This window comes from Cebidichthys violaceus, unplaced genomic scaffold (genome assembly GCF_023349555.1).
Source record: "Cebidichthys violaceus isolate CVI_PGR_0920_01 unplaced genomic scaffold, fCebVio1.0.p SCAF_58, whole genome shotgun sequence".
Classification (NCBI taxonomy): domain Eukaryota; kingdom Metazoa; phylum Chordata; class Actinopteri; order Perciformes; family Stichaeidae; genus Cebidichthys; species Cebidichthys violaceus.
In genome coordinates this window covers 248,270-274,914 of record NW_027176794.1, presented here as the reverse complement: position 1 = coordinate 274,914, position 26,645 = coordinate 248,270, and the positions used below count along the sequence as shown (strand labels likewise).

The following is a 26,645-nucleotide window of genomic DNA, read 5'->3' as shown; positions in this document are numbered from 1 at the left end:
GCTTACGTAGCAGCCGCTTTAACTGCAGCAGTGGATTAGGCATTACAGAGCCCATTGTTCAAGCCTGAAGAACTCTTGTGGAGGGTTTTTTGTTTTTTTCCTCTTTATTTTTCCATTCGTCCTGCAGATATGTGGGGACTGAAGTTCACCACGTTGTGGAAATGATCATATTTTCATAATGGAGTCCAGGGTTGAATCTAAAAATGACAAGCCGTGGTCGAAGGTAAGAAACACTTTCAGCCTGCGTGTTGACTTGAAGCTGTTGGTTAACAAGAAAACCAGGGTAGTTGCGTAACAAGTCTGTTTTCAGATTCTCTGGCAGGGATTGCGTGAACTAAATATGACAAAGACAAGTGTAATAGATGTATCCCTGAACAGAACACATCAGCAGGGAGCCCCATCCACGATTCATGCGCTCACCGCAACGTGCAACAGAAGAAGTTTCACAGATTGTTCACACAGTTTGAAAATGTTTGCGGGGAAAAGCAGAAGCAGGATTTGATGCTTTATGTAGCGTTCAAAGGGATCAGTTTCAAGGGTATCCATAGCTGTAAGCAACTCGCCCACAATGTATTTACACTGTTTCTTTACACACAATGCAGTGTTTTACTGTGGCTTAACATCCACACACTGCAAAGACTCTTCTTGTCTAATACTTCAAGAAAGTGTGAAAATCACTTTGGATACAGCATGTTAATACTTCTCCACATTTAGCAAACAAATGTTAGTGCACGCTGCCAATGCCTGCTCTGGTGGGGGATCAAAGCCCAGCGCTGCAAACCTTCAATAATGTCAAGCGTTCCTCCTCGAGTGTCTGTGTGAGTGGGCACAGAACGAGAGACTTAGCCACAGAAAGCCTCTGATTCCTTTCCAAAACCCCTCGGAGCTCCTTGAGTCCAATTCCCCCATCTGCTAGTTGTAACAGTTGTTGAATGAATAATTGGTATCAAGTGGCCCCTGTAATGCCCTCTGCGCTGCTGAGGGCTCAGACGAACATAAACACGACTCTTGCTGGAAGTGCAATCGGGACCTCGAGTGAGGCTGGGGTCCATCTCAATTCAGGTATTGTAGATGAAGTGTCTTGACTCTTGTGACGCATTCTGCATGTCTGGCTCCCTTCATTCATCCTTACAACAAGTCAGAACCTCCTCTTTAAAACACCTTTATTTCAGAAGGGGCTGGGAAACAATGTAAGGAGGGGCGTATCAAGGTTGTTGTAGTGTAAATATTGAGGCAGGAAATTGCAGGTGTGTTCAGACCTGGGTGTGGAGTCAAATAAACCCAGCCCTCTCCGCCACACACACTCCCGCTTCTACATAGGAGGGAAAGCCAGCAGTACTTATATTGCATAAAGACCTAATTTCCCTGATCTAACTCCACAATTTGTAGGAGACAGCGAGGCCTTCACTTCGCCAGACACAACACAAGGTAAGTTCCATTCTTTTGTTTCGGTGAGAGCTTTCTCGAGATTGTTTTCAGTTGCTTTTAATGTCCATCTTCCATCCTCTCTATTTCCTGTATCTGAATCACTGCAGTTTGGGGAGGGTGACATCTTCATTACCATATTTTGTTGATACAATATCTTTAAAACCGACCCAATGCTGTGTTTTGAAACCGACATCATGTTATATAAATTGGAGGTGAACAAATTTGCATGTATTTAGAGCACTGACAAAGCTCATTGTGAAGCTGAGTGAATGGACACTGCACGTTGATTGAGGTGGAACCAGTCTTTCCTGTCACAGTAATGGAAGCAACGCTGGGGTTCAATTGATCTTTTCAGAAATTATTTGTTTTTCATATATTTTTAGGCAGATCAGATTGCAGAGCAACAATGGTTGTCTTCCATTCACAACAGGGAGTTGCCACTACAGCCACAATCTTGAACAACTAACAACATCATTTAGTCAACCAACTAAAATCAAATAAGATGTAGTCTTCTCCAGAGTTTTCAAAGTTTATGTAGTGATTTATAGTGAAAGTGAGATAATAAGCTAAATAATACAAAAAAAAAAAAAATTTCATGCATACTGAGGGAAACTGTTATTTTAGTAAGAGTTTGATATGTGGACTAGGCGTGGGGTTGCCCAGATAACAAAAGGAAATGGTTGATAGATATTTGGATCGGGATCGTGATGATGAACGTTTTTTAGCAACAGAAAAAATCCTCCCTGGTCTTTTGGCATAATTTTAAGCTTAACGTTTTACAATCGTTTGCGATGTAATTGCTTTTATCTTGAATGAATATTTACCAGCCACAACAGCGAGTGGCTGTTTTTGTTTTCACATTGTGAATCTGTATGTGTGTCATCGTGGCACAATTTTTGAGTACTTAGTCAGGTGTTTATTTCTGTTTGTGGACATATTTTGTCAGCGCGATATCATCCCAGTTGTGCAAGATGCAGTCAAGTTGTGATCAAGATGAAGGCAAAGATTGAGAATAGGTGGGGTCCAAAAAAATGGTGCCAGACGTAGGAAGTGTGGAAGGGGGCCATTGACGTCACACTACAAGATCTTTCACCAGGAGGACTCTCCCACGAGGTGTCCAAACTACGTCACCGTACCGTTGTGAAGCAATCGTGCTTGTTGATGTTGTCTTCGACACACACGTTCACATATTAGCCTGTTTCCACAAGTCTTGTCTGTGTCCCCTAGATCAGTCACTGTGTTATGTTTAGTCACGCAAACATCCAACAACCTATGGTGCAACAACAACAACTGCATATGCAACACGTAGCTCACACAGGGAGGCTATAGGTGAGGCGACCCCTCCCCGGGTTTTCCCTCATCCCGGGTCTTGCACAAAAGTTCACACCTATAGCGCTTAAGTCGTGTAGCGTGAACTCGGCATTGGAGTAATTAAAAGAATGTACTCAAAGCAAAGAGTTCGGTAGCTTTAAGCAGACTTTACAATTTGGCTTTAAAGTGAGATTTAACTTTTGAATGAAGAAATAACACCAAAAAAGAAATAGAAAAGCGCCCTTGCTAAGTTTAGTACACTCTGCAGTTCATCTGCTACAGCCTCACTTGGTCTAGTATGACCAGCATTATGTGGTAGCTAATGGTAGCTAATGTTAGCAAACGTGGCCACGGTTACACGATGATTAAGCATCAACTATTAGCTATCACAATTGTTACTTTTGGCACCTGTGGCTACATAATCTTGCTGTAAAGCTGCTTGTAGAGCCGCAACTCTTATGTATTATATTGTATGTGATATATTGTATGTGAGATATTGCAAAATCATTTTACACACTCTCTGTCCTCCTCAGGCTCACACACCAAATGAAGTAGGATTTTGCAATTTTAGCCCAAGCCCTATTATGTTATTAAAATCTCAACCCTTTTTCTGTTTGCTCTGTGTGTCACCTCTTTTTATCTGATTACTTGAAAACCTGAGCCTTGATAGTATTAATAAAGGGTGTGGTTAACATCCTGGTATTGTACAGCTGACCTGATCTGCCTCACCTTACACCACCCACTGCATCAATCACTGCCCAGCCAGGCGTTTCATTTCTTCACCTGGAGCAAAGATTAATGTCTGTGTGAGCCAATAAATTATAGCTGATATATTTCCCTGGAGAATAACTGCAACCACAGCTCTCTCTGGCTATTTCCCAATCACATCACACATTCATAGATCCTGTATTTGCATTCATCATATGTTGCCGGCAGCGTAGCATCCCCACCGAGCCTGTTTCCACGTGTCACCGCTAAGCCTGTATATTTTCTCGGCTCAGCTGGTGTGTTTGCTTATCAGTGCTGTTGTTTCTGATATCTGAGTCAAGAGGTGTTTAAGCACTGCTGATTGCAGAACTTGTACGTTGCTACGGTGCCAAGCTGACGCTCATTAAAGAGGTGTTTCGCTGTCACAGATCCAATCTTTTGAAATGGTTCACTTGTCACTTTAGAGACATCTGTTTCCCATGAAAAGATAAGGAACTGAGCAATGAGGGGTAGGAGACTTCAAAAATGCTGTATTTTTTTCTGTTGAAGTATCTTGGGGGAGTTGCAATTAAATACGTGTTTCATAATATTCTGAGGTTCTAACACATACTTAATACAGTTAGATTACAAGCAGTGGTGGTGCAGAAGCGTTGACATGCTCTCAAAGTAGTTTCCCCTCAGCTGAGCCTTTCACATGTAATTGTTTTGATTCAGCCTTATGTAAGGACACATTTTTCTGTAGCACAAATGCTAAAAACTAACTGATAGCTACCTGCTGACAACTAAATGGCAGACAAAGTTATATGAATGAACATAGCGGAGCATTTAGCAGCTAATTACCCAAATAGTACCTGCAGGAGTTGGTGGAGAACAAAAAAGTAGCTCAAAACGGATACCCAAGTAAAATACAAAGTACCTTAAAATGGCTCCTAAGTACAGTAGACTTTCCATCATTGACTATGAATCTGAATATAATAGATATTATGCTTCAGCATCACTACGATGTCTAAAGTTTCTGTGTAATGTTCACTTCTACATCTCACCTACTTTAAATGTGTCTGAAATCATCATATTTCTTTACACAGCATCGGATGAACCTTCCATGTGTCTTTGTTTCAGTTCAGCAGAATGATGAGTGATGACAATCATGACACATTTAGAAATGTCAGCCAAAAGCCTGGCCTGCAGATATGGACCATCAATGTAAGTCAGCCCTTTGAACAATTATCATATTACTGTGTGTGTGTGTGTGTGTGTGTGTGTGTGTGTGTGTGTGTGTGTGTGTGTGTGTGTGTGTGTGTGTGTGGACGTTACTGGTCACACAGGTCTTATTTGTCATAATATCTAACATGTTTCTTGTTTTGTCATTCAGAACATGCAGATGGTCCCTGTTCCAGCTCAAGGTTTCGGTAACTTCTTTGAGGGAGACTGTTACATTGTTCTTTATGTAAGTACAGAACTGGTTGATTTCTCAAGAGGCTCAACACTAATGAAGGCATGTGACTTAAACATGCCTTGATAATATGTGTACAAGTGTTGGTCTTATATAATCTGTATCTTTCACCAGCTGAGTCAGAACAAGGGCTCAGGCCAGTCGGCTGACATCCACTACTGGATAGGAAACTCCTCTTCTCAGGACGAGCAAGGTGCAGCAGCCATCTACGTCACCCAGCTGGACGAGCACCTGGGCGGGAGTCCGGTCCAGCACAGGGAGGTGCAGGGTAATGAGTCTCCACGGTTCAGGAGCTACTTCAAAAATGGCCTCATGTGAGTCAAAGGAAATAAATCTGGCATGTGAACTAGAACGGGGTGGTGACCAACTAGTCACACACACACTTATGCTGTAATCTCCCTGAGACATGAACAGTAATCCCTCTGCATGAAATCATTATGACACAAATTGCACTTGTTTTGTTGAGGCAGCTTAGCAAAGAAAACTTCCATTAACCGCTGACTTTTCGTCATGTTTTTGCTTCACACTGAGGTTAAATTGCCAAAAATTACCAAAATAATAAATTCAACCAGGTGCTTTTGCAATCATCCTGCTTCATGCGTGTCCTTCATAGTTGTTTTATTACTCCTGAACTTTGGTAACATGCGCTGATCCCTCCGCAGCTACAAGAAGGGCGGAGTGGCCTCCGGTTTTCACCATGTTGACACAAACGTCTACAACATCCTGCGACTGCTGCACGTCAAAGGGAGGAAGCATGTCACAGCGACAGAGGTATGCAAAGTAGAATATAAAGGGCTTAATGCTGCCTGCCCTTGTACCTCCCACTGGAGCTGTCACAGGCCTCACACAGCCACGCTACAAGGGCTGTCGACACTCCCTCTTGAACAAATTATGGCGTGCTTGTTGCCATAGCTGTCAAAGTAGGTGTTAATTGGCTGTTGAGTGCTATGACTGTGTGGTATTTAACTAATATTTGACTAACATTTGTTTTCTTTTTATTGGTTTTATGACAGCATGTCCTTTTCATTTGAATAAAGGTTAATAACTCTCCATGATGATAAAGTTTGTGTGTGTGTGTGTGTGTGTGTGTGTGTGTGTGTGTGTGTGTGTGTGTGTGTGTGTGTGTGTGTGCGCAGGTGGAGTTGTCATGGAACAGCTTTAACAATGGAGATATATTCCTGCTGGACATGGGGAAAGCCATTGTGCAGTGGAACGGCCCCCAGAGCAACAGGAGAGAGAAGCTCAAGGTAATCCTACACTCTGATTGGTTACAGAAGAGCAGGAATGCACTAACGTTGTTGCTACTCCACTACAAAAGAGCTACATGAGGAAATACAAAAAACGTTCAAACATGACTTTCCCACAGTTGAGACTTTGCATTAATATGAAAAACATAATATTGTAATATATTTGTTTTTTAGATTACATTCGATTTTTCCTCTTTTTTTTTGGTAAATGTTGGTTCTAACCAAATTACTTCTAAATAAAATCTGGGAAAAATAATAATTAAAAAAATTGTTCACATTACAGTCATTGAAAAGTAGGGACAGCAAATACAAATGAATTGCTCTTGCAGGTATAGATAGATACAGTTGTTATGAATAGAGAGGCAATAATTGTCAATTAGTGGCAAAGCATCATAATTTAGGCAAAAAATCATATGAGACAATCATAATCTGATTTACATTTAGCCTAAAATCTTAATTTTATATTTATTTCTCAGTCATAGCAATAAATATGCTCTTTTTATCTTTTTGATGTCCTAATGACCGATTGTTCTGTAACCATTAATGTCTTTTGTTATATGCACACATCTATAATCTGTCTTTGTTTGCAGGCAGTCTTGTTGGCTCAGGACATCCGGGACAGGGAGCGAGGAGGTCGGGCTCAGATTGGTCTGGTGGAGGGAGGAGATGAGCAGGACTCCCCAGAGCTCATGAAAGTCATGATGGCGGTGCTCGGCCAAAGAACCGGACAGCTGAAGGAGGCCGTTCCCGATGACAAACCCGACCAGGTGCAGAACACCAACGTCAGACTCTACCAGTAAGGACCTCTTGATCTGTTGGATCATTGCTGCAACGTGTTGGGAATGTCGAATACAATCATACGCCGTTCTTCCTCTCTCCTCAGCGTTTTTGAAAATAGCGGGAATCTCGTGGTTCAAGAAGTGGCCACGCAGCCCCTGACCCAAGATCTGCTGCACTCTTCTGTAATTCTCTTTCATCCTTTGAACATGTTCCTCAGAGACTGTTATATAGAGCATGCTCATTGTCTCTTTTTCTTTCGCTGTTAGGACTGTTACATTGTGGACCAGAGAGGCTCGAGTGTGATGGTGTGGAAAGGCAAGCAGGCCTCCAAGGAGGAGCGGCAAGAAGCTCTCAACAGGGCAGTGGTGAGTTTACTTCAAAGATTTCTATATATCAAACTATATCATTATTTAATATGATGGTTCTTTTTTCTTGCCAGGATCACCAAGTTAAACAGTAATAATTTATCAACTTTTCTACCAGGGCTACATCAAAGCCAAGAACTACCCATCCAGCACCAGTGTGAAGGTGATGTCTGACGGAGGAGAGTCAGCAATGTTCAAGCACTTGTTCAAATCCTGGACAGATAAAGGGCAAACTCAGGGTCTTGGTACCACCTACAGCATGGGAAAGATAGGTAACATACTACATAACCTGCTTCTTTTCACAATAAAGGTCTTTTTTCATAAAGGTCTTTTTTCAGCAGTTTTTTATTTCAATATTTCTTTATTTACAATTTCATGATGAGATAATATATTTTGTTTGTTTATCCTTTATATGATTATTTATTTCTTAATGTCTTATTAACTGCAGCAAAGGTCGACCAAGTGAAGTTTGACGTGATGGAGCTCCACGCACGTCCTGAACTGGCAGCACAGCAGCGGATGGTGGACGACGCCTCTGGAGATGTTAAGGTGAGGACACGTTGTCTAATGCCAAAATACAAAAAAAAACACAAAATGGTAGATGGATTTAATATCCGTATCAAAATGATTATATTTACATATGTATATTTTTGTTAATGTTCACGTTTGGGTCAGGTGTGGCGCATTGAGAACTTGGAGGTGGCCGAAGTAAATCCAAATACTTATGGACAGTTTTATGGAGGAGACTGCTACTTGGTGCTGTACACGTATCAAATGTCAAACCAGAGGCAGTACATACTCTACATGTGGCAGGTCAGTGACATCACAGTAGGAATGTTTTCCTCTCTAATATCTCTCTTTCTGGCACTGATAAATTAAGAAACAAAGAACATCTACTCTGTATTAACTTGAGTTTCTTTCACCAGGGCCGTCATGCCACTAAAGATGAGATCACAGCTTGCGCCTACCAGGCTGTCGAGATCGATAACAAGTACAACGGAGCCCCGGTCCAGGTCAGGGTGGTCATGGGAAAGGAGCCTCGCCATTTCCTTGCTATTTTCAAAGGCAAACTCGTCATCTTTGAGGTGCAATTTTTACAATACAACACAAAATGTTTTATCTCTTAAAGGGAAAGTGCTAAAAATATCATAAAGACAGGAATCCTACATTGTCCACTCTACATCCCTGCATGCATATTATATATATATATTTATATATATATGTGTGTGTATGTGTGTGTGTGTGTGTGTGTGTGTGTGTGTGTGTGTGTGTGTGGGTCTTTAGGGAGGTACGGGCCGACCTGGTGTGGTCAACCCTGACGGAGGTGCCAGGCTCTTCCAGGTCAGAGGGACCAACGAGCTGAACACCAAGGCCACTGAAGTGCTGGCGAGGGCCTCGTTTCTCAACACCAACGATGTCTTCCTGCTCAAGACCGACCACATGTGCTACCTGTGGTATGGAAAGGTACGTGCCTCGTTCTGGAGCGCTGCAACGAGCTGACAGAGCCTCAAATGGAAATGTGAATATTTGTGTTCTGCGTGTTTGCATTTTCACACAAATCCCTGTTTGTTTGATGTCTGCTTCTGTGCGTCTCCAGGGCTGCAGCGGGGATGAGAGGGTGATGGGGAGAGCGATGTCTGATGTGCTGTCCAAGCAGGACAAGCAGGTGGTGATGGAGGGCCAGGAGCCAGCTGAATTCTGGGTAGCTCTGGGAGGAAAGGCTCCCTATGCTTGTGACAAGAGGTAAGCACAGACAGCAGCACCATCACACTTGAATCCAGCTTTTTTTTTTTTTGGTGATATTATTGCAATCTCCAGGGAAATTAGTTGTTTTTCTTGTTTAACGACAGTTCAGTAGCCACATATTAACGGCTATCAGCGTTCAACCAGCCTTGTTGTTCTCTATATATATTTTTTTTAATATAATATAGTATAAATAATTACAAACGCATATAAACAAGAACTCAAAAACTCGTCCAAAAGGCTCTTTAATCATATTTGGAAACATTAATAAGCTTACACATAAATCTCCATGGATTATTTTTATATCAAGGTCAGTGGAATATGCCCAATGTTATCTAAAATATCTGTCTGCACACACACACACACACACACACACACACACACACACACACACACACACACACACACACACATATCAGATTACACAGTTGTAATGACGGTGGGAGCTCTGTGTTGTTTCAGACTGCAGAGGGAGGAGCCTCCACACAGTCCCAGGCTGTTTGAATGCTCCAATCAGATCGGTACTTTCAGGATGACCGAGGTGGACGACTACGCTCAGAGTGACCTGGACGAAGAGGATGTCATGCTGCTGGACACCTGGGAGGAGGTGAGGGGGGTGGGGGGGGGGGGGGGGCACCCTACAGAGCATTTTATCACTTTTTTTCTGCCATAGGGGCATCCAATAGAACAATCAACCTCAAGTAATGAGGGAGCAGAGGGGGGGAGGGGGGTGACATTTAACATTAATAAAGCAGACGTGTGTTTAAATGTTACTGGGTCAGAGTGAATGAAGATGAAACACAGCATAAATGAGCGATTTAATTTTGGCTTAACACAACTGTACACTTTTAGAGTGAATATATATCTTTGGAATGATGCAGCTGCATCACAAATCACACAAATCAAACCACAACACAACATCTGAACGTTGCCTGTGCACAGACTGATGCTATTAAAGTGAAGCGGAGCAAAGTTGGAGGGGTTTTGGAGGGAGCACGTTGAGGCAGAATCTCCAAATTGGCCATTTGGGTACATTCAGGTGCCATCTGTACCATTTGAAGTGCAAGTAACTGTAAAATGAATTTGATTTCATTTACATATCACTGTAGGTTTTCATTCAATCTAAATGCAGCTGTTTTTGGCTTAGTTTTAAAAAGTAAATCAATGAGACCTTTTATATATGTTCCCATTTAAAGAAACCCATAATCCATCGGTCCATTGGACCGACTCGTTCCTTTAACATGGGTGCAGCACCGATATTCATCCACTAGACGGAGACAGAGAACATGTTTTCACTGGAAAGCTGAAGATAGCTTTAAACGCTCATCCGTGCCACGTACATGAAGACAGACTGAAAAACAAGCAGCACAGGGGCGCTCAATCAGTTCAAATACAAACAAACATCTTTAAAAATGTCTACAAATTAGAAAAAAAGAATAAAGCCAGTTGTAGAGTGCCTTGGGGGCTGAGTAGTCCTAGTCGGAGCCCTGTAATTGCAGTGTCGCTGGTTTCTATCCAGCTGCAGGACTTTTCAAGTCATATTTCACTGTCGACATGCCCCCAAAAAGCAGAATAATATTTATCTTTATTGTTCTTCTTTCTCCAAAACACCTCAGATTTTCTTGTGGGTTGGAAACTCAGCCAACCAGTATGAGACCAAGGAGGCGTGGACCAGCGCGCAGGAGTACCTGAGGACTCACCCTGCAGACCGCGACCCCGACACACCCATCGCCTTTGTCAAACAGGGATATGAACCGCCCACCTTCACCGGCTGGTTCAATGCCTGGGATCCTCATAAGTGGAGCGTGAGTTTGTTATGGGCTCTTTGATCTCAGTGAGAGGCACAAGAGTACCCTTTGATACAATAATGCGGCATGATTCAATCATTTTTAATGGTATTATGAATGTGCATTTCCATTACATCAGCACGGATGATTGACAAGAGACGCAAACATGTGAGTCATTTTAGAAATGAGAAAGAAGATGCGGTCACATGTGGATGATTTCATGGATTGTTTGACGATGAAGACGACCCTGCATGCTTACGAATTTTCAATCCTGGCTCATTGATCTTCTCCACAGGGAGGCAACTCTTATGAGGAGATGAAAAAAAAGCTGAGTGATCCAGCGTCTCTTTCACAAATCACTGTTGTAAGTGATTGATTGACAAAAATCCTTTCATTAATTGACTAAATATACTAATATCACAAATGTATCTAATGTGTTAAATAATACTGTTACTAATCTATGAATATTTACAATGTTTTCTCCAAAACGTCATGTAATAATCCACCAAAAACATGATTTCACTCACCCATGTCCTACGTCTGCAGGATCTGAACAACTCTAATCTCAATAAGAGTTCTGTTGGGGTTAGTGGAGGTGGTTACAGGGCTCCAGGAGGCCCCACGAGCTCCCCTCCAGTCTACCGGTTCCACGGAGGTGATCTGTCCCCCAGGCCTTCTACTCCCACCAGCCCGTCGACCCAGAGAGCCCAGACCTCTGTGTCCATGACCCTGTCCCCCTCCCCTAGCTTCACTCCATCATCCCCAGGTGGTGGCACTGTGTCCCCCTCTGCTGGAGGCTCTGGGATGTATCTGAACCCAGAGCTCATCATCAACAAGTCTCCCAGTGAGCTGCCACAGGGAGTGGACCCCGGTCAGAGAGAGGTGGGTAAAGAATATCGGATGTTGCTAAAGCGTGGAAGTCATTATGTGCTAGGTGTGAATGCTGCAGACGTGGCTTTGTGGACGTGCCGTCTTGTTGGAAAGTCACAGCTCAGTTATAATCAGAGATGTCCTGATCAGGTTTTTTTTCTACGGATCCTGATTAGAGTCTTAATATTGAGTATCTGCCAAATACAGTCTAATGTTGTTGTTTGTTTTGTGGTTCATTCAGTATAACAGCTGCAGGGCATACAAAGACATACAGTAACATCACTGAAATACAGTACAGCACAAACACACGATTAGTTAAGCTGTTCACTCAGTCTGTTTAAAAATAGACACAAAAAATTGCAAGGAAAGTCAAAACAACTACAAGTAGACACAACACAACTACAAAGAGACACAAAACAACTCCAAGAGACATAAAATGAATACAAAGTGTCACAAAATGAGTGCTTGGATGCACAACATGACACCAGGTAGACACAACACAACTACAAGTAGACACAACACAACTACAAAGAGACACAAAATTAGTACAAAAAGTCACAAAATAACTACAAAGAGACACAAATTGACAAGAAAGTTGCACATTGACTACAAAAATAGGAGACGTAACTACAGACACACTAAATGGCTACAAAGAGACACAAACTGACTACAAAGATTTAAAATAATTTCAGACACAAAAAAACTACAAAGAGACAGAAAACCACATCAAAGAAACACCGTCTCTGTTCAGCCTGCCCACCTGTGAAGAGGTCGCGTTTAAAAATCTGTGCCAAGGACCCCGTTGTAAATGTGATTCAGTAACGATGTTGTGATTTAGTTATAATGAGTGAGTGTTTCCTGATGTATTAACACAGAGAGTGCAGCAGAGGTCAGTCTAACTGCTTCCTGTGCTCTGTGCTCTGATTTAAGGATTACCTCTCTGATGTTGCTTTTGAGAACCTGCTTGGAACGACTCGCTCGGACTTCAAGCGCCTGCCAAAGTGGAGGCAGAGTGACTTGAAGAAAAAGGCAGGACTTTTCTGAGAAACATGCACCGTTGGATCTACAGGGAAACACTTTTATTCAGACAACTTCTTTGTAAAAACTAAGTAAAGAAGCATTTTAGCTGTTAGCTGAAAGACAAGAGTCCTTGGTCATTTCACCTGATTATTGTTTTGTTTTTTTATTTCTGACTGTTTTCCACCATAAACCAAGTTAAAGTGATTAAAATGTTTGAATTAGCTTATTAATATGATTCTGAATAAATACAAAATCAAGGACACAATCTACAACTAAATTAAGATTATTTGCAATTGTTGTGCTTTATATTTATCCATATTTTTCAATGTTTTCTGATCATTGTTCCATGATCTGATTTTCCTCAGGATATTATTGTTATTGGCTGAATCACTTTATTATGAATAAACACACAAAAGCTTGAATGAGGGACTCTGCTGGTTTTATTTGAGAGCTAGTGCAAATTCAGACAAGAGACAAGACGAGCACGATTGAAAATATTAGTTTGACATGAAATACTTGATAAGATGAACTAATGCTCAATATGTTAAAAGCAGATTTGTGTATGATACAGTTCATTTCTTGACATGCTCATAATGTTTTAGTCAAAAATAAGTTTTAAGTCTTTACAACATTGACAAACATTGTGGCGCAGACACACATGTGTCTCTCTCAATGGGCAAAACATCAGTGTTTTTGATATCATACTGTTTATTCTGTTGCTCCAGTGACATCAAGAATCAAACTAAACTTAAATCAAGACAGAGTCACTAAAACAGTTCAGTGCTCGTTGTGTTTCTTGACAAATACATCGTTTCCATGAGCATGATTTGTATGTTCCTGAAGGGATATAAAGCCTCAAGAAATCTATAAGAAATACAATACTATTCAGAATAATATAAACTGAATTATATACACCTTACTCCTCTAATTATTGTACCCCCCCTAACCCAATATGGCAAATACAGTTGAATGACTTTCTTTAAATACTTTCCCACACTGCTCTTTCATTCACTTCTTCATTCACTCTTTCTTTGTTAAAAACTCCCAACCATACTTCTTTTTAAAAAAAAAAAAGAAGCTAAAATTACACAATGACCGGAAAGTGTTACGCATAAAACGATGAGTCAGGACCTGCAGCTTGGCAGAAGACAAACTTGAAGTTAAATTATATTTAGCATTAAAACTGGACAAATTCCTTAAAAGGCTTCCTTAAAAAAAATGCTGTTGCTGACATGAAGGTTTATTCGATCCTACTGGGCGTCTATGAGCATGAGATGCACAAAGAGTCCGGCCGAGCAGATGACGTCACCTCTCTTGGTGAGCAGCGGGACGTGGCGATACCCTGGAAAAAAAGGAAGTGAGTTTTAGCTTTGTCAGCAAATCAGTGTAAGAAAGATAGTTCAAACTCTGTTTAAGATGGACTCTCGTACCGTTCTGTACGCTGGTGAGCGGTAGGCAGTAATGTCCGATGAGATCATTCTGGGACGTTGAGTCATAGTCCTCCACCACAAACCGCAGCATGGCCAGCTCTGGGACGTGGATGTCAAACCTGAAACTCTCATTCCACATGGGGTTGAACCCTGCAGGGAGAGATTATTTTTCAGCGTGTGACATTTGCTCAGAGGGAAAACTGAACAATGCAGCGTGTGTCCGTATCTGTGTATGTTTATGTGGGCTACGCTCACCGTTGTTATTGATGTAGTGTGTCTCCTTGCTGGCGTTGTCCGCCGGGACGCCGTAGATCTCCACTCTCACCAGAGGGTCAACGATAGATTTTTGTTTGTCCTTGTTGATTTTAGGTAACTGCTGAGCTGAGATCACCTTTTGTATCGAGAAACAAAAACACAAATATGTAACAATACAAATATGAAGAGAGAAAAAAATCATGTCTACAGCATGAAAAGTCGTTATATCAGAGATTTAAAGCACAAATTCAAAACCTTGGCTCCAATCCACAGGGCACCTTTAGCTTTACTTAAAGGCCCAGACACCCCGAGCATTGGCTAATTTATAGCTGTTGGTGAGCGTCTATGACCCTGTATTTTTTTTGGTGTTGCACCGATGGCACTATTACGCCCTGTTCGACGGCATTTTAGCATTTGTCGGTGAGGGAAATCAGTCTGTTTGGCTGTTCAGCCTCAGTGAATCAGTGCACGGGAAGAGAAACAGAAGAGAGGAAAGCAACTGCATAAAGCCGAGCAGGCACACACACACACACGCAGCTCTTTTCATTTTTCATCCCATCTCATCTGGACATTCCAATACACAAAAATTGTCAAAACAATTTATCCATCCGGAATGAAGTGAACTGGTGAGCGAGATTGGTGTGAAAATGGTCGAAACAAACTGCTTTGGTTCACGTATGTATCATAATAACGGCTTGTATATCCGCTGGTTAGGTCTTCCTGTTTCCCTTTTCGAATGGCGACTGCAGACCACCGTTACCTGCTGGTACGGAGAGTTCTTTCCTCTCACGCAGCCACAGAACGTACATGCTAGATAATCGTTGGCCTTTGTCGCCGCTAGTTCTTTGTTGTCTCTTTGGTGTTGAACTGCAAATAACTCTCACCATCACGTTAAAGGTCTTCTTCTTCAGCCAGGGCCCTTTGGAAAGTGTGCTGGGGTCAAATTGAGAGGACAGGCTTCTCTGAAATTCGGGTTTCAGGATGTAGCCACAAGCACCGTTTGGCAGAAACCGACCCTGGTTAATGTGCATCTCCTTGGAGGGAGTCTGGAAGTTCAACGCCACTAAAAAACAAATCGGAGACAGAAGGGAGTGAAACCTTAACTATTAACTGTAACACTTAATATACTAATGGCTGGATTTCTGCATATAGTAAAGTACCTATCTGGCAGCCAACGTTCCACATGGGCACTGGGTTATAGTTGGAGGAGTCCGTTCTGGAGCCAGCAGGGTAGATCCTACTGAGTTTGTCCATGTTGTGATGGATGTAGGGAGTCGCTACGAGAACACATTGAAACAGTTCTCATGCTCTGCTCATGAGAGATCATACTGGAACATGTCAGTTGGGTTAGTAAGTTGTGATGTTTACCTGAAGTCTCAGCCAGGTTGAAAGCTTTACTCTCCTTGAATGAGGACATCTCATAGAAGGCTTGCATTTCCTTGGCGTGTTGAAAGCCATTAAAATGGACACTCTTGCAGTAGATGACCATGTTTGAGAGCTCTTTGGCAAGTTTGATTTTTGATTTCTAAAAGGAGACAGGATAGCGGCTCAGTTTCGTTGAAGTAAACACATGTATTTCACAAATGTGTTACTAACACTTGACGCACCTTTGATTTGGCTTTCTGTCCGTTCTCCTTACAATCTGCAGCCTCATCCTCCTCAGACACGGTGTCTTCTTCTACAACGCTGTTATTGTTGAGGGCAGCATCCAGTTTGTTCAATCGCTTCCCCTTGATGAGGAACTTCCCCTTCAGCTCCTGCACAGAAACCGACATAATGTGTGTTTATGTGTTGTTATGCAATTTAGAAACATAATTTGCCACTAAACAGCTGAATGTAGAGAAGCATATTCTTGTCTTTCAATGGAAAAAAAACATGCTTATCACGCCCTCTCAGCAGCCAATGACAGAGAGGAAAATGCTGTGTAATGCATAATTATAATTTCCTCACAAGCTCACAATGCCACAGGCATTTATCCCATGGGTGCTACATTTGAACAAGGCTTGGGGATGTCACTGAAAGTTGATTCGATGTGCTAATTTTGTCCTCCTCTCTTTGTGTCGCCTCTACTGCTGAGGACTTTTTCCAATACATCCGTCATAGATGTTTATTATTTAAGATATAATAAGGGCTAAAGGAAGAAAGATTTAGGGGGGAAATTACAGTGAACAATACATTTGTTGCAGAAAAAACAACATTGATATAATGCTTGATTAATGACATGCACACCTAAACAAACACTAAAAACTAGTCCATGTTCACATTCAAATGAAACTCCTTTGCCACAAAGTGTACTCAGTGTAGTGCTGATCTCGGCCAGATGTGGCTCCTCCCAAACAAAGAAGAGTTGAATCTCACTCAGTTGTTGTTCCCAGCTCCATTACAGTCAAGATGGCAGCAAAGACAACAAAAACTGGTATTTATTTAATCTTGTATTGTGACTAATTTCATTGCATCATAATTTATTGGGTATAGAATTAATCTGCAGATGGTCCGGTTCAAAACCACGCCAAACTTTCCACACGACGTTCACGAGCATCACATTACGTCAGGAGGAGATAACGACATCTCTTTTTGGACAGGGTGTTCTCTCACACACTGCCTCGCAGTCGGATCCTTTGATTATTTATTAGTTAATATACAACTTATTTCTAAGCGATCACACAGTAATGATAACAAAATGCAAAACTCAAGATCTTGTGTACCCACATTATTCAAACATGGAGGAGGAGCAGAGGCTTGAGATTGATGCTGTTCTGATTATGTGCCAGCGGTTTAATTTGGTCCTCACATAATGAGGATTGGGTTTTACTTTAATCTCATCAGCTTCGTCTCCCAGACAAATCTAATAGTCACGTTAATGTAAACAGGAAAGTGAAGTGGTTCATCAACTTAAGAGGCGCGGTCTTTCTTTGGGAGCAAAGCTCTAAAGGCTTTGAATGTTTCATGAAAAGGGATTTACACACCTCAGGTGAGGGGAAGTTGGTGGGCATGGTGTTGCCCAAAGGCTTTGTGACCAAAGCACCACCCAGGATGTCGATCAAGTGATGGGCCATGAGCCTCTGTTGGTCCACGGTGCAGTGGTTCTCCAGGGACAGGATCACTGGGTAGTCAGATGTCTGGAGAAACGAAGGAAAACATCCATTCAGTGGAGGTGAAGCTCTCCATAACTGTCCGAATGAGAAGAACGGGGATGGATTTGAAACGCAATCATCGCTATGTAACGTACTTTGAAGGCGAAGTCTTTGATGGCTTTAATGACGTCTCTAAAGAGCACTTTGGACGTGAGTGTGTACCCGTGGTAAATGACAGGCTCGCCGTTAGCCCCGTCCCAACAGTCCAGCTCCACACAGCGACAGCTCTTCATCAGCGCTCTGCAGGGAAAGAAAACCTCCATCAAAACCTGGGATCACTACACTCTTTTACAACGCATGTTGACATGTTTCCAGGAAGTTAACGTGCGTTTTCACCAAAGAGTCAGTTTTGGTTCTTGGGCCATTCGTAGCTCCTGTCTGTCTTGAAAAGGACGATCTATATGTCCAACAAAATGCTGTCAATCTGCTTTTTACGTAAAAATGCTGCCGTGATGGGGAATGGCTGTTGTCAGAACTCAAGTAGCAGTTTCCCCTTTGGTTAACGTTACATACAGTATGTTTGTAAAAGCGGTTACTTTATGTAGGCTTCTGTGCTGCTGGGTCCTTTGAGTTGGTCTGCCATCAGGTATGTGTTGTGTGAGGAGGAGATGTAGTAATGGTTGAGGGGCTGGTGCATGTCCTGATACACTGGTTTGTGGGCCGGGTTGAGGATGGAGCCCTCCTCATGGTGCATGTACATCAGGAAGCCGTCTTTGGACATGCGCTTATTCTGCTTCGCTGGTGGACGGAGGACAGACAGACCCGGTGAATATGATACGACATGTGGATTGTGACCGTGTGTCTCTCAATACTGTGTTGTATAAAACTCCTTCGCCCTACCTGTCTCGTCCACCTCGTGGTTTTCAATCAGCTTGAGAGCGTCCTCCATGGACACCTGCTCCCTCTGCTCATTCAACAGGAAGTTGAGCAGGTCTCTGGAGCCCATCTGACCCTCTGTTTTAGCGTAATTTCCGTAAATCACATCTATCTCTTCGCGGTGTGTCAGCAGGTCGTAGAAGTGCTTGATCTCTGAGCCCTCCAGGGAGCCTGAATTGGACTTGTCACATTTCTATGACACGATGAAACACATACTAGATTTTAAGTTTGGTTGAAGAACATATCGAGATCTGCAGGATGCAATGGCTCGTTGCGACTCACCTTGAAAATTTCTGCTGCGTAAGTGTCGTCCACTTCGATGTTGACCTGTCTCAGGAAGTGCTTCAGCTCCTTCAGGGTCATCTTGTTGTCATCATTCTTGTCTGCTTTCCGCATGCAGTTGATGATCCAACTGACATTTAGATTTAAGAATTATATTTGAACTAATTAAGAACAAAACAACAAATCTGGCACAGCAAAAAGGCACTTCTCTCCTCTCAGGAGTTCCATTTGGGAAACACATTTGCAAACACATTCTTCACTAAGAGACCCAGAAGTCGAGGATACTGCTCGCTCTTCTGCTGCCGGCTGAGGTTGTGCATGTTGGTCATGACCTTGTCCAGGCCATTGACCCACCGTTTCGCCTGGTCCCCGTTGGCTGCCATCAGGTCCAGATTTTTCTTGCTGCCCTTGAAGATGATGGAGAAGCACTGGTCTTCAACACTGCTCTGGGTGTGTTTATTAAGCCCCTCAGACTGACGGCCCTTGCGCACTGAATCGATCTCATCGATGGAGACTGTTTGGAGAGAGGAAGGGCTTCGTTAGAGATTTCTCTCAAAACACTAGAATTCACCCAGAAAGAGTCTTAAACAAGTATAAACAATACTTCCACACACTGTAAGTTAAGTTTGACATGCAACATCCTCTTGGAGTCAAGTCTCTATCTGTAATAATAATACAAGTAATAATATGTTTCACAAACTGATTCACTCCATAGTGGAAACTCCTAGTCTGGATTACTAACGAAATTAAAATTAAGTTTGTCTTTCCCAAAAATGTAATATATTTCAATTTACACTAGATAACATGTATTATTATATGTACATTATTGAGAAACGATCACTTGCATTGTTTTGTAATTTGGAAAAGGCCAAAACAATTTAATGATTTTCCTGTAATTTAGCCGTTATCAGAAGAGAATAAATATTGCACACTTGACGTTTAATGCAAAAGATATATCACAGAAATTGAACATTAAAAATTGCTTTTTCTATTGATTACCAATTCTGTCATCAGCAGTGGTGATACTTGTTAATAGCTTCTTAGAATGATATATACAGTAGTTTTCAGTGTGATAACTGGAAACAACCACGACCTCGCTGGAAGTCACACTTGGCCATTTAAAGCAAACCTTGACAATCCGCCCTTAGACGAGTCAGTATCTTGTGGCAGCAGACTTTTTGTCCTGGTGTGCACAAACAACACAGAGCGCCACAAACTGCTACTACATCTTATCTACAGGAAGGCTTTTGTTTCTGTGTGGTAGCTCGCTTCTGTGGCCTTCACTCACAAGCCACAACAGTTGAATATTTACACATCCGGCAAACACACACAGCAACATTAGCAGTCATTTGTGTCGCTATGTTTTTAGCCCCCTACGACCAACATTCACTCTCCTAGCTGTGTTTTAGACTGAATCAGCTCCTGAGGGGAACATCTCGGTCTTTAGCTTCTAAATGCAGCACTACGTTCACTTTATCAGCTAGATGCTGACGTTGTCTGTCTGCTGTAAAGTTGTGGGCTACAAAACCATAACCGAAAGAGCTGAATGACACAAAAAGCGGCCGCTTTCCCATCACATTACATTATTTGATTCACTATAGAATATAGTTATATGTTATGTTATGTTATGATGTGGCCCGGGAAAGGGAAGTTAGGGGTCCCCTGCTGGAGCTGTTGCCCCCGCGACCCAAACCCGGATAAGCGGACGAAGATGAAGGATGATGAAGAATGAAGAATATAGTTTTATAAGTAAAAAAACTTGATGTAGTCTGGAACAACTGAGAAGATGATTGCAAAATGCTCTAATCACAAGAGACATTATCAGACATAAACTGTGGTGAGATAGGATCTTCCACAACAGAATTCTTTGTTACTACATGTCATGTAAACAAGTTACATAACAACAGTAGGTCGAGCTTGAATCTTGTTTACCAAAAACTGAACTATGTAATTTTTTTACAGCCCTCAGAGACGGTCTAAGAGATGGCCTCTCAGACATGTTGTTGTTGTCTGCTGAACATTTGGATTCTTTGGCAACACAAACACATTCCATGGAGATTTGATAACTGCATTTAACGTTTGATGCAGTTCGGCCTCACGTGATCTTCTCGCCTAACACACTGGCAACACATAAAATACTATGATCGACATATATTGTATTAAACGGCCACACAAAGGAAACATTTACTGAAGGTCTCTGCAAACAAAGCCTGTTTTCACCCATACATTGGGGGGGAGGGTGTCCAGCTCTGTTGTTGAGCAGCTTAATGTACGAAAGAGCATGCACGGCATGATGTAATCACGCTAAATGGCAACAACCGCCCTGGTAACAAAACACCAGAAGCTTAGCTAAGAGGGCATATGTTGAAGCTGGGTTACAATCACAGTGTCTCCACCCTTTACATCCTAAAGGCTGGGGAGTCTGCTGAAGAGCGGCCATTGTTCCCGAGAGAATCAGAGACTATCTAGGGGCAGGATGACTCTAAAGGTCAGACTACTTGGAGAGAAAAACTCCCAACAGTGAGGGGGCGGTGTGGGGAAACACACCCTACGCTTGGTGGTTTACACTTTACCCTCAGCTGACTGCCGGATGAACAAAATACCTTGGAGGCACTCACCAGAAGGGCAGTGTTTGTTTAATCAGTGCTTGCACATTATGCCCAGGGGTTGTGAATTTGGATAATTTTACAGAGAATCCATTCTCTCCACAATGTCCACGTCATGTCATCCGTGTCCCGCCCAGCATTGCTTGAATACCAGATGAAATTGAATACAATGAGATTATTGTGCAAGTTCAAAGTTCCTGCGGCTGTTTTCAAAACTCTTTTCTTCAAAGAGAAGACGGCATTCAGCAGTGATGAGGGTGTTTGTCGATAGTCTGCCATGTCAGTGTGTGAATGTAAGCTTACGATGGCGCATTAGATGTATTAAATCAGTATGTTGTTCTCTTCTGAATAGGCCCAATTCATGGCAACGTCAAGTCTGGATGCTTACAATAATATGGTGATTCTGGATTAAAATCACGAGTATTTACTTATTGCTAAATACAAAAGTATAATTTGATTCCACTGCAGGCATAATACACAGCAAGTGGCGGCGTCTGTGGTGTGAGGAGGTTGTAAAGCGGTGTGGTTCCTTCACAACAAAAACACTGCTTCTTGCAGATTCAATTTTGAGTGGTTTTCGTGTAAATTTGTGAGTTTTTTCTCTGAATATTACTCCCCCACCCCGGCTCTTTGATTTAGTTTTTTTTATACCTACAATAGTCCTGATACGCTGTCGTAGAAGTCCGACCTTAAGGCTCCCATTCAGCTTGGAGTCGAGGTTGGAAATTGAGAAACTGAAAATTACATGCAAAACTATAACCGCCTACTTACCAGATCTGTTAAGACTTGTTTGAATATGAACCCATGAATATAGTGCTGATGTGATATGTTTGCGAATATTATCAATACCTTTATCTCTGTCCTGAGTCGTATCATGACAAATGTGTTATTTATCCACCTCATGTGATGCTGACAGTGTGTGCGGGCCTGTGTATCTCTTTGTTTGTGAATGCTATCAAGAGTCACAGAGCGTGGGAAAAAGAGAACAGGAGCTTTTCACAGTCTATTGGGACTAATGAGAAGTGACCCAGAGTGAAGGGCTTTTCTCTCACTCAGTGGATGATTTACAGCCACTTCGTAGAAATGTGTCCGAAACAACTTCTGCTCCGGTGAAGCAGCAGGTGAATCTCTTGGTTAAAAACAATACGTGCTTTAGAGTTGATCGGTAATTGCGGCTAGCTGGAGCCCACAGGAAAGCAATAACACATGCGCGCTTATTTCCGTAAACAAGGAACTGCCTGCGACATCGAGGCCCGTCTCTAAACCAGTTTGGTCATGTTAAATATCAGCTTTGACACACGACCGTGTCGATCGATATCCCCTCTGTGCCTGTAAGCGGAAGATTAGGCACACTGCTCTGTCTTTTCAGTTTGTTCAAGGCTCAGGCTCGGGACAGAGGTTATCAGGTCTGGTGGCAGCAGCCGCCGCCGGGATTGGAGGGAGATCAGAGAGGCCCAGAGGACACATCCATACATTCACACCCCGACAGTGGCTTACTACACCAGAAATCAGAGGGAAATAATCTCTCTCACACACATGGACAAACACTCGTATTTTCCAGTCTGTCTTTGGCCTGTGTGTCACCACCACTCACATATTCTGGAGTAGCAGTGGGATTTGAGGCTATTGTTGAGATTTGAAGGGAGAACTCTATGTTGACAGAATAATAGCAGACAAATGAACAGCTCAAGAAGACAGTGAAAAAAAACTCACACAAAGTGGAACTCAGGAGGATTCTAGGCTTTGTAGAACTTCTCCCATTTGTGTGCATTATGTAAATAAAAAGATGTAACCCGTGTAGAAATCGACACTCACAAGTCTGTTTCCGCCTGAATGTTTTGTGGGACTCATGCCACAACGTCTTGCAGTCTTCCTGCAGTTTGAAGAAGCGGTTCTTCTTCCAGTTGCTCGAGCGAATCTTGATCAGCTCCCCGCCGACCAGCAGGAACTGTAGATCTGGATCTCCCTCCAAACCTGCAGGGGTCATACACAAATCGAATCAATTTAAATGCCGTATAATGTAAGATGCACTAGCTAGGGGCTCACAAGAGACGGATTTAAAAACAACAGTCAAAGTCATAGCAGTGTTGGTCCAGATATCGGACTTTTATGGGTCAAGGTCTAAAAAACGTGGAATCTATTTTTCCCATAATGCAACCAACAGCATCTTATTATTTGACCCTTCCTGCCTCCACTTTGTAACACAGGTATAATGGCTGTTTTACCGAAGTTCCAAGGCCAAGACGCTGCTAAGATCCGAGAATACGTTGTGTAAAATCAGCAGTGTGGTCCTATAAACATGAACTGCATGCCCCTCTATATAACCTTAGTTTGACTATGACTCCTGGCTTTCACCAAGACGAATTGTATTTTTGTGGTGTTCTTGCTTTCTAATGGAAGCTTTTTTCCATATTATTCATTTGTTTATGTCTTAAAAAGACCCTGCAAATCTGAGCATGGTCAGCTGATCGTGAACCAGTTTCTAACATTACCTGTGTGTACTTCTGTTCTGAGTGTACAGTCCAGTGTTTCATGCAACAGTGCCAGTGGCTTATCGTTCAGGTGAAGTAATTTGCTGATTAAGGCTTACTGACAAAGGTGTGTAACAGCTGTAGGAAGCAAACAATAAGCTCACAGGACAATGCTGGCATGTCAATGTTTAGTCAATTTGTTTTCCATCTGTGCAGATGTGAGGTAAGGTTGGTGCTAGTCAGTGTATGTAGGTGGGACTGAGCTTTGCACATCACGCCAGCTTATGACGGTCATTAACTATAATACAGAGCAGTTGGGTAAAATGCCTATTGATGTCCTCTCAGTAAGCAAAAGGGCATTTGAGGATAAATGCATTCACAACAACTCAACCCAGGGTCGTGGGCAGCAACTAAACATTGCAGTCATTTTTTCTCCCCCGGATCGCGCCACAGACTCACAGAGGCTGTTTATGAGCCTCTGAACTGAAGCGAAGACGACCAGGCAAAGCAGCTCGAGAGCTTCAACGCCGCCTCTGCCTAGTCAGGCTTTCCGTCAGCGTAGTGGCAGCTTACTTGTTCGTCATCTCCTTCCTTGTTCATGTAACCTACTTTATCGTGAAGGAGAGGTCCTTAGTCACCCACCAGGTCTATGTTATGAAAAGAGAACAGCAACAAACACTTCCCATATGAAGGAAGTTTATGAAAATCAGACGTGTTTTCTTTTTTTCCTTCTTTTGCAGTGTAATCATTTTCAGATGTGAGGTCGCCTACACTCTGTGAGGCAAGCTAGGGCAAGAAGATGCCAAGAATAAGGTGAAATGCCTCTGAGGAATTAGGTAATGAGGAGGTTTCTCACACAACCTAGGAGGGAGCCGGGGTGCTTTTTGTTTTTTTTCCAGTGAGAAAGTAACTGTTGGTTGAGAGCTGAGGAAACAAATACTCCAAAAGACCCATGTATGGTGCAGAAAGAGTTGAGCAAAACAAAACAAGATTGTGCAACAGTGTGTCGCTATATCAAAGTAGTATTTGCTTTGTAGAGCTTTATAACAGTTTGCATTTTATTGCTCTGCTGTCCTCTTTTTGAAAATGACTAATAAATCATAAACATAAGCGGCTACATTTTTGCAACAAAAAAAAGGAGTTCCCCTCTGTCAATTCAGCTATTTTGAAGGTTAAAACTCTTTCCTGTGTTTGTAAAGACAAAAAGATTGCATGCCATGTCATTTTCCTACCACCACCCCCTCTATGAGTTGCCATATTGACAGAAAGAATTCACCGCTCCAGGCAATGAGGAAGCCTTCATAAAGCCTCTTTACTGCTCGAACGCATACAGTGTGTTTACCTCCTGCAAGTTTCGATGTGATCACTGATTTATGTTAATACACCTTTCAAATCCAGGTCATCAAAACATTAGCCTGCCCGTGTTGGGCAAAAATATCCAGAGCGTCATTTTACGTGAACTCAGGCACATTTACACCTTTTTTGGGGGGGACTTACCTAAACGCTTTCCATTCTCCTGCGCAACTCTTTTCACCTGCTCCTGGAAAGCTTGCTCCTCTGATTTCGTCCTTTTCAGGCGCTTATGTAAACAAGACATTGTGGAATAACTTCTTCCTCTTCTTTATTTCTTTATTTATTATTTTTTATAGTAAAAACACGAGATATCCAGTCGATGTTTAATGTGTGTTCGGTGTGGAAGAGCAGCAGCAGACAACACGTCGTTCCCCACCTCATGGGGCGGGTCTAAACTCATAGCTGCTCTGTTATAGTCCCTGCAGCGGTGCAAGTCCAGCTGTGCACACTCTGCCGGGGACTTCTATATAGAAAGTTAACTTTATATTCAGTCTTAACATATTATTAGTGTTAAAACATCTCAATGCCATCGAGTTAGGACGCTTCAGAAGTGAGGAGGAGTCTCACTTCCCATTGCTTTAAGAATGGAAAATTACGTTATAGGCTACATTACAACTTTAAATGCATGTTGCACGTGCGCAAGTGTAAACGCTTTTCTTTTTGACAAACAATTAGGAGGCTAAAATCTCGAATAAGTGCGTCGAATCCTCTTTGAGTGATGGACTGTGAAATAGCGCCACCCCGTGGTAGTAATGCATCTACTGTCGTCTACTTATCCTTCTAAAATATGTGTGATATAATTTACAAGTTCTAGTTATGGACAGACATGACACCGGCACGTGTTTGGTATTCTGCTGTTGTGTGAAACGTGATATTGGCCTGAAAAACTAAAACAACTGAATATACACTTTCAATATGCTGTCAGAGACAGAAAACAACGGCTATTAGGTAGGCTACATGTAGGATTGTATTTATCTGACACTCATCCGGGAACCTAAACCATAAATATACCAAAACAACAACAACAATGTAGTAGTTATGTGTATTTGTCTTTTCTTTTAAAAACTTCCAAGCTACTCTCTGATACAGATGAAATAAAGCCACACTGCTTGTGAACCACTTCAACAGGTGAACTCTTGGATGCAGTAGTAGAAGAATTCAACAGGCGGCATAAATCTGTGCGTCACCACACACCAACTCACCATGTTTCCCAACTGTGCCATTTGAGTCCATTCTGATTCCAGTCAAATGATATCACCATGAGCCGAGTCCTCTTCTCCTCCAGAGTACAGTGTCACCTATGTTACAGGAGTTACCACCAGCATACACCCGTCTGTTCGTTGTACGTAGGGATTAGATCCAACGTGTGTGCCCCTCTGAGCCTATCCACACAGTGCACACTTAATGCCAGCCCATCAGGCTCTTATACGCCGTCAGTCCACACCCACTGCAACACCGGTCTGACAAGTCCAGCACTGTGTTTGTCCTTAAAACTTTCAATCAGCTGCCTGCCAGTGAGAAACACC

General features: G+C 42.4%; 2 protein-coding genes across 4 annotated transcripts; one reads left to right on the top strand and one right to left on the bottom strand.

Moving 5' to 3' along the window:
- The first annotated feature begins 30 nt into the window (after positions 1-30).
- Positions 31-13,134, top strand: vill (villin-like). 2 transcript variants are annotated; one of them, XM_068732249.1, is made up of 21 exons: positions 31-223; positions 1,390-1,428; positions 4,567-4,650; positions 4,820-4,894; positions 5,015-5,214; positions 5,563-5,671; positions 6,037-6,147; positions 6,738-6,943; positions 7,031-7,109; positions 7,194-7,292; positions 7,411-7,564; positions 7,741-7,841; positions 7,968-8,105; positions 8,219-8,377; positions 8,577-8,756; positions 8,890-9,035; positions 9,498-9,642; positions 10,652-10,840; positions 11,118-11,186; positions 11,369-11,704; positions 12,623-13,134. In XM_068732249.1, the coding sequence occupies exons 1-21, from the start codon at positions 179-181 to the stop codon at positions 12,734-12,736; spliced, it is 2,778 nt and encodes a 925-aa protein (XP_068588350.1). In that variant the 5' UTR covers positions 31-178; the 3' UTR covers positions 12,737-13,134. The 2 variants fall into 2 exon arrangements, with proteins under 2 accessions (XP_068588350.1, XP_068588351.1); XM_068732250.1 differs by lacking the exon at positions 11,118-11,186.
- On the bottom strand, positions 13,135-26,557 carry plcd1a (phospholipase C, delta 1a). 2 transcript variants are annotated; one of them, XM_068732252.1, is made up of 15 exons: positions 26,322-26,557; positions 23,111-23,269; positions 18,975-19,203; positions 18,690-18,819; positions 18,372-18,600; positions 18,068-18,269; positions 17,627-17,771; positions 17,364-17,516; positions 16,005-16,154; positions 15,766-15,922; positions 15,558-15,674; positions 15,282-15,460; positions 14,398-14,533; positions 14,143-14,292; positions 13,135-14,054 (listed from the first exon to the last, which is right to left on the bottom strand). In XM_068732252.1, exons 1-15 carry the CDS (start codon positions 26,350-26,352, stop codon positions 13,963-13,965), a joined length of 2,259 nt encoding a protein of 752 aa, XP_068588353.1. In that variant the 5' UTR covers positions 26,353-26,557; the 3' UTR covers positions 13,135-13,962. The 2 variants fall into 2 exon arrangements, with proteins under 2 accessions (XP_068588353.1, XP_068588352.1); XM_068732251.1 differs by lacking the exon at positions 26,322-26,557 and adding an exon at positions 25,264-25,481.
- Positions 26,558-26,645: the final 88 nt, after the last annotated feature.

Coding starts and splice junctions, on each gene's coding strand:
- vill (XM_068732249.1), top strand. CDS start 179: ATGGAGTCCAGGGTTGAATCTAAAAATGACAAGCCGTGGTCGAAG. Junction 224..1,389: donor ATGACAAGCCGTGGTCGAAG/GTAAGAAACACT, acceptor CACAATTTGTAG/GAGACAGCGAGGCCTTCACT. Junction 8,757..8,889: donor GCTACCTGTGGTATGGAAAG/GTACGTGCCTCG, acceptor GTGCGTCTCCAG/GGCTGCAGCGGGGATGAGAG.
- plcd1a (XM_068732251.1), bottom strand. CDS start 25,363: ATGTCTTGTTTACATAAGCGCCTGAAAAGGACGAAATCAGAGGAGCAA. Junction 18,601..18,689: donor ACGCAGCAGAAATTTTCAAG/GTGAGTCGCAAC, acceptor ATCGTGTCATAG/AAATGTGACAAGTCCAATTC. Junction 15,461..15,557: donor GAACGTTGGCTGCCAGATAG/GTACTTTACTAT, acceptor TTTGTTTTTTAG/TGGCGTTGAACTTCCAGACT.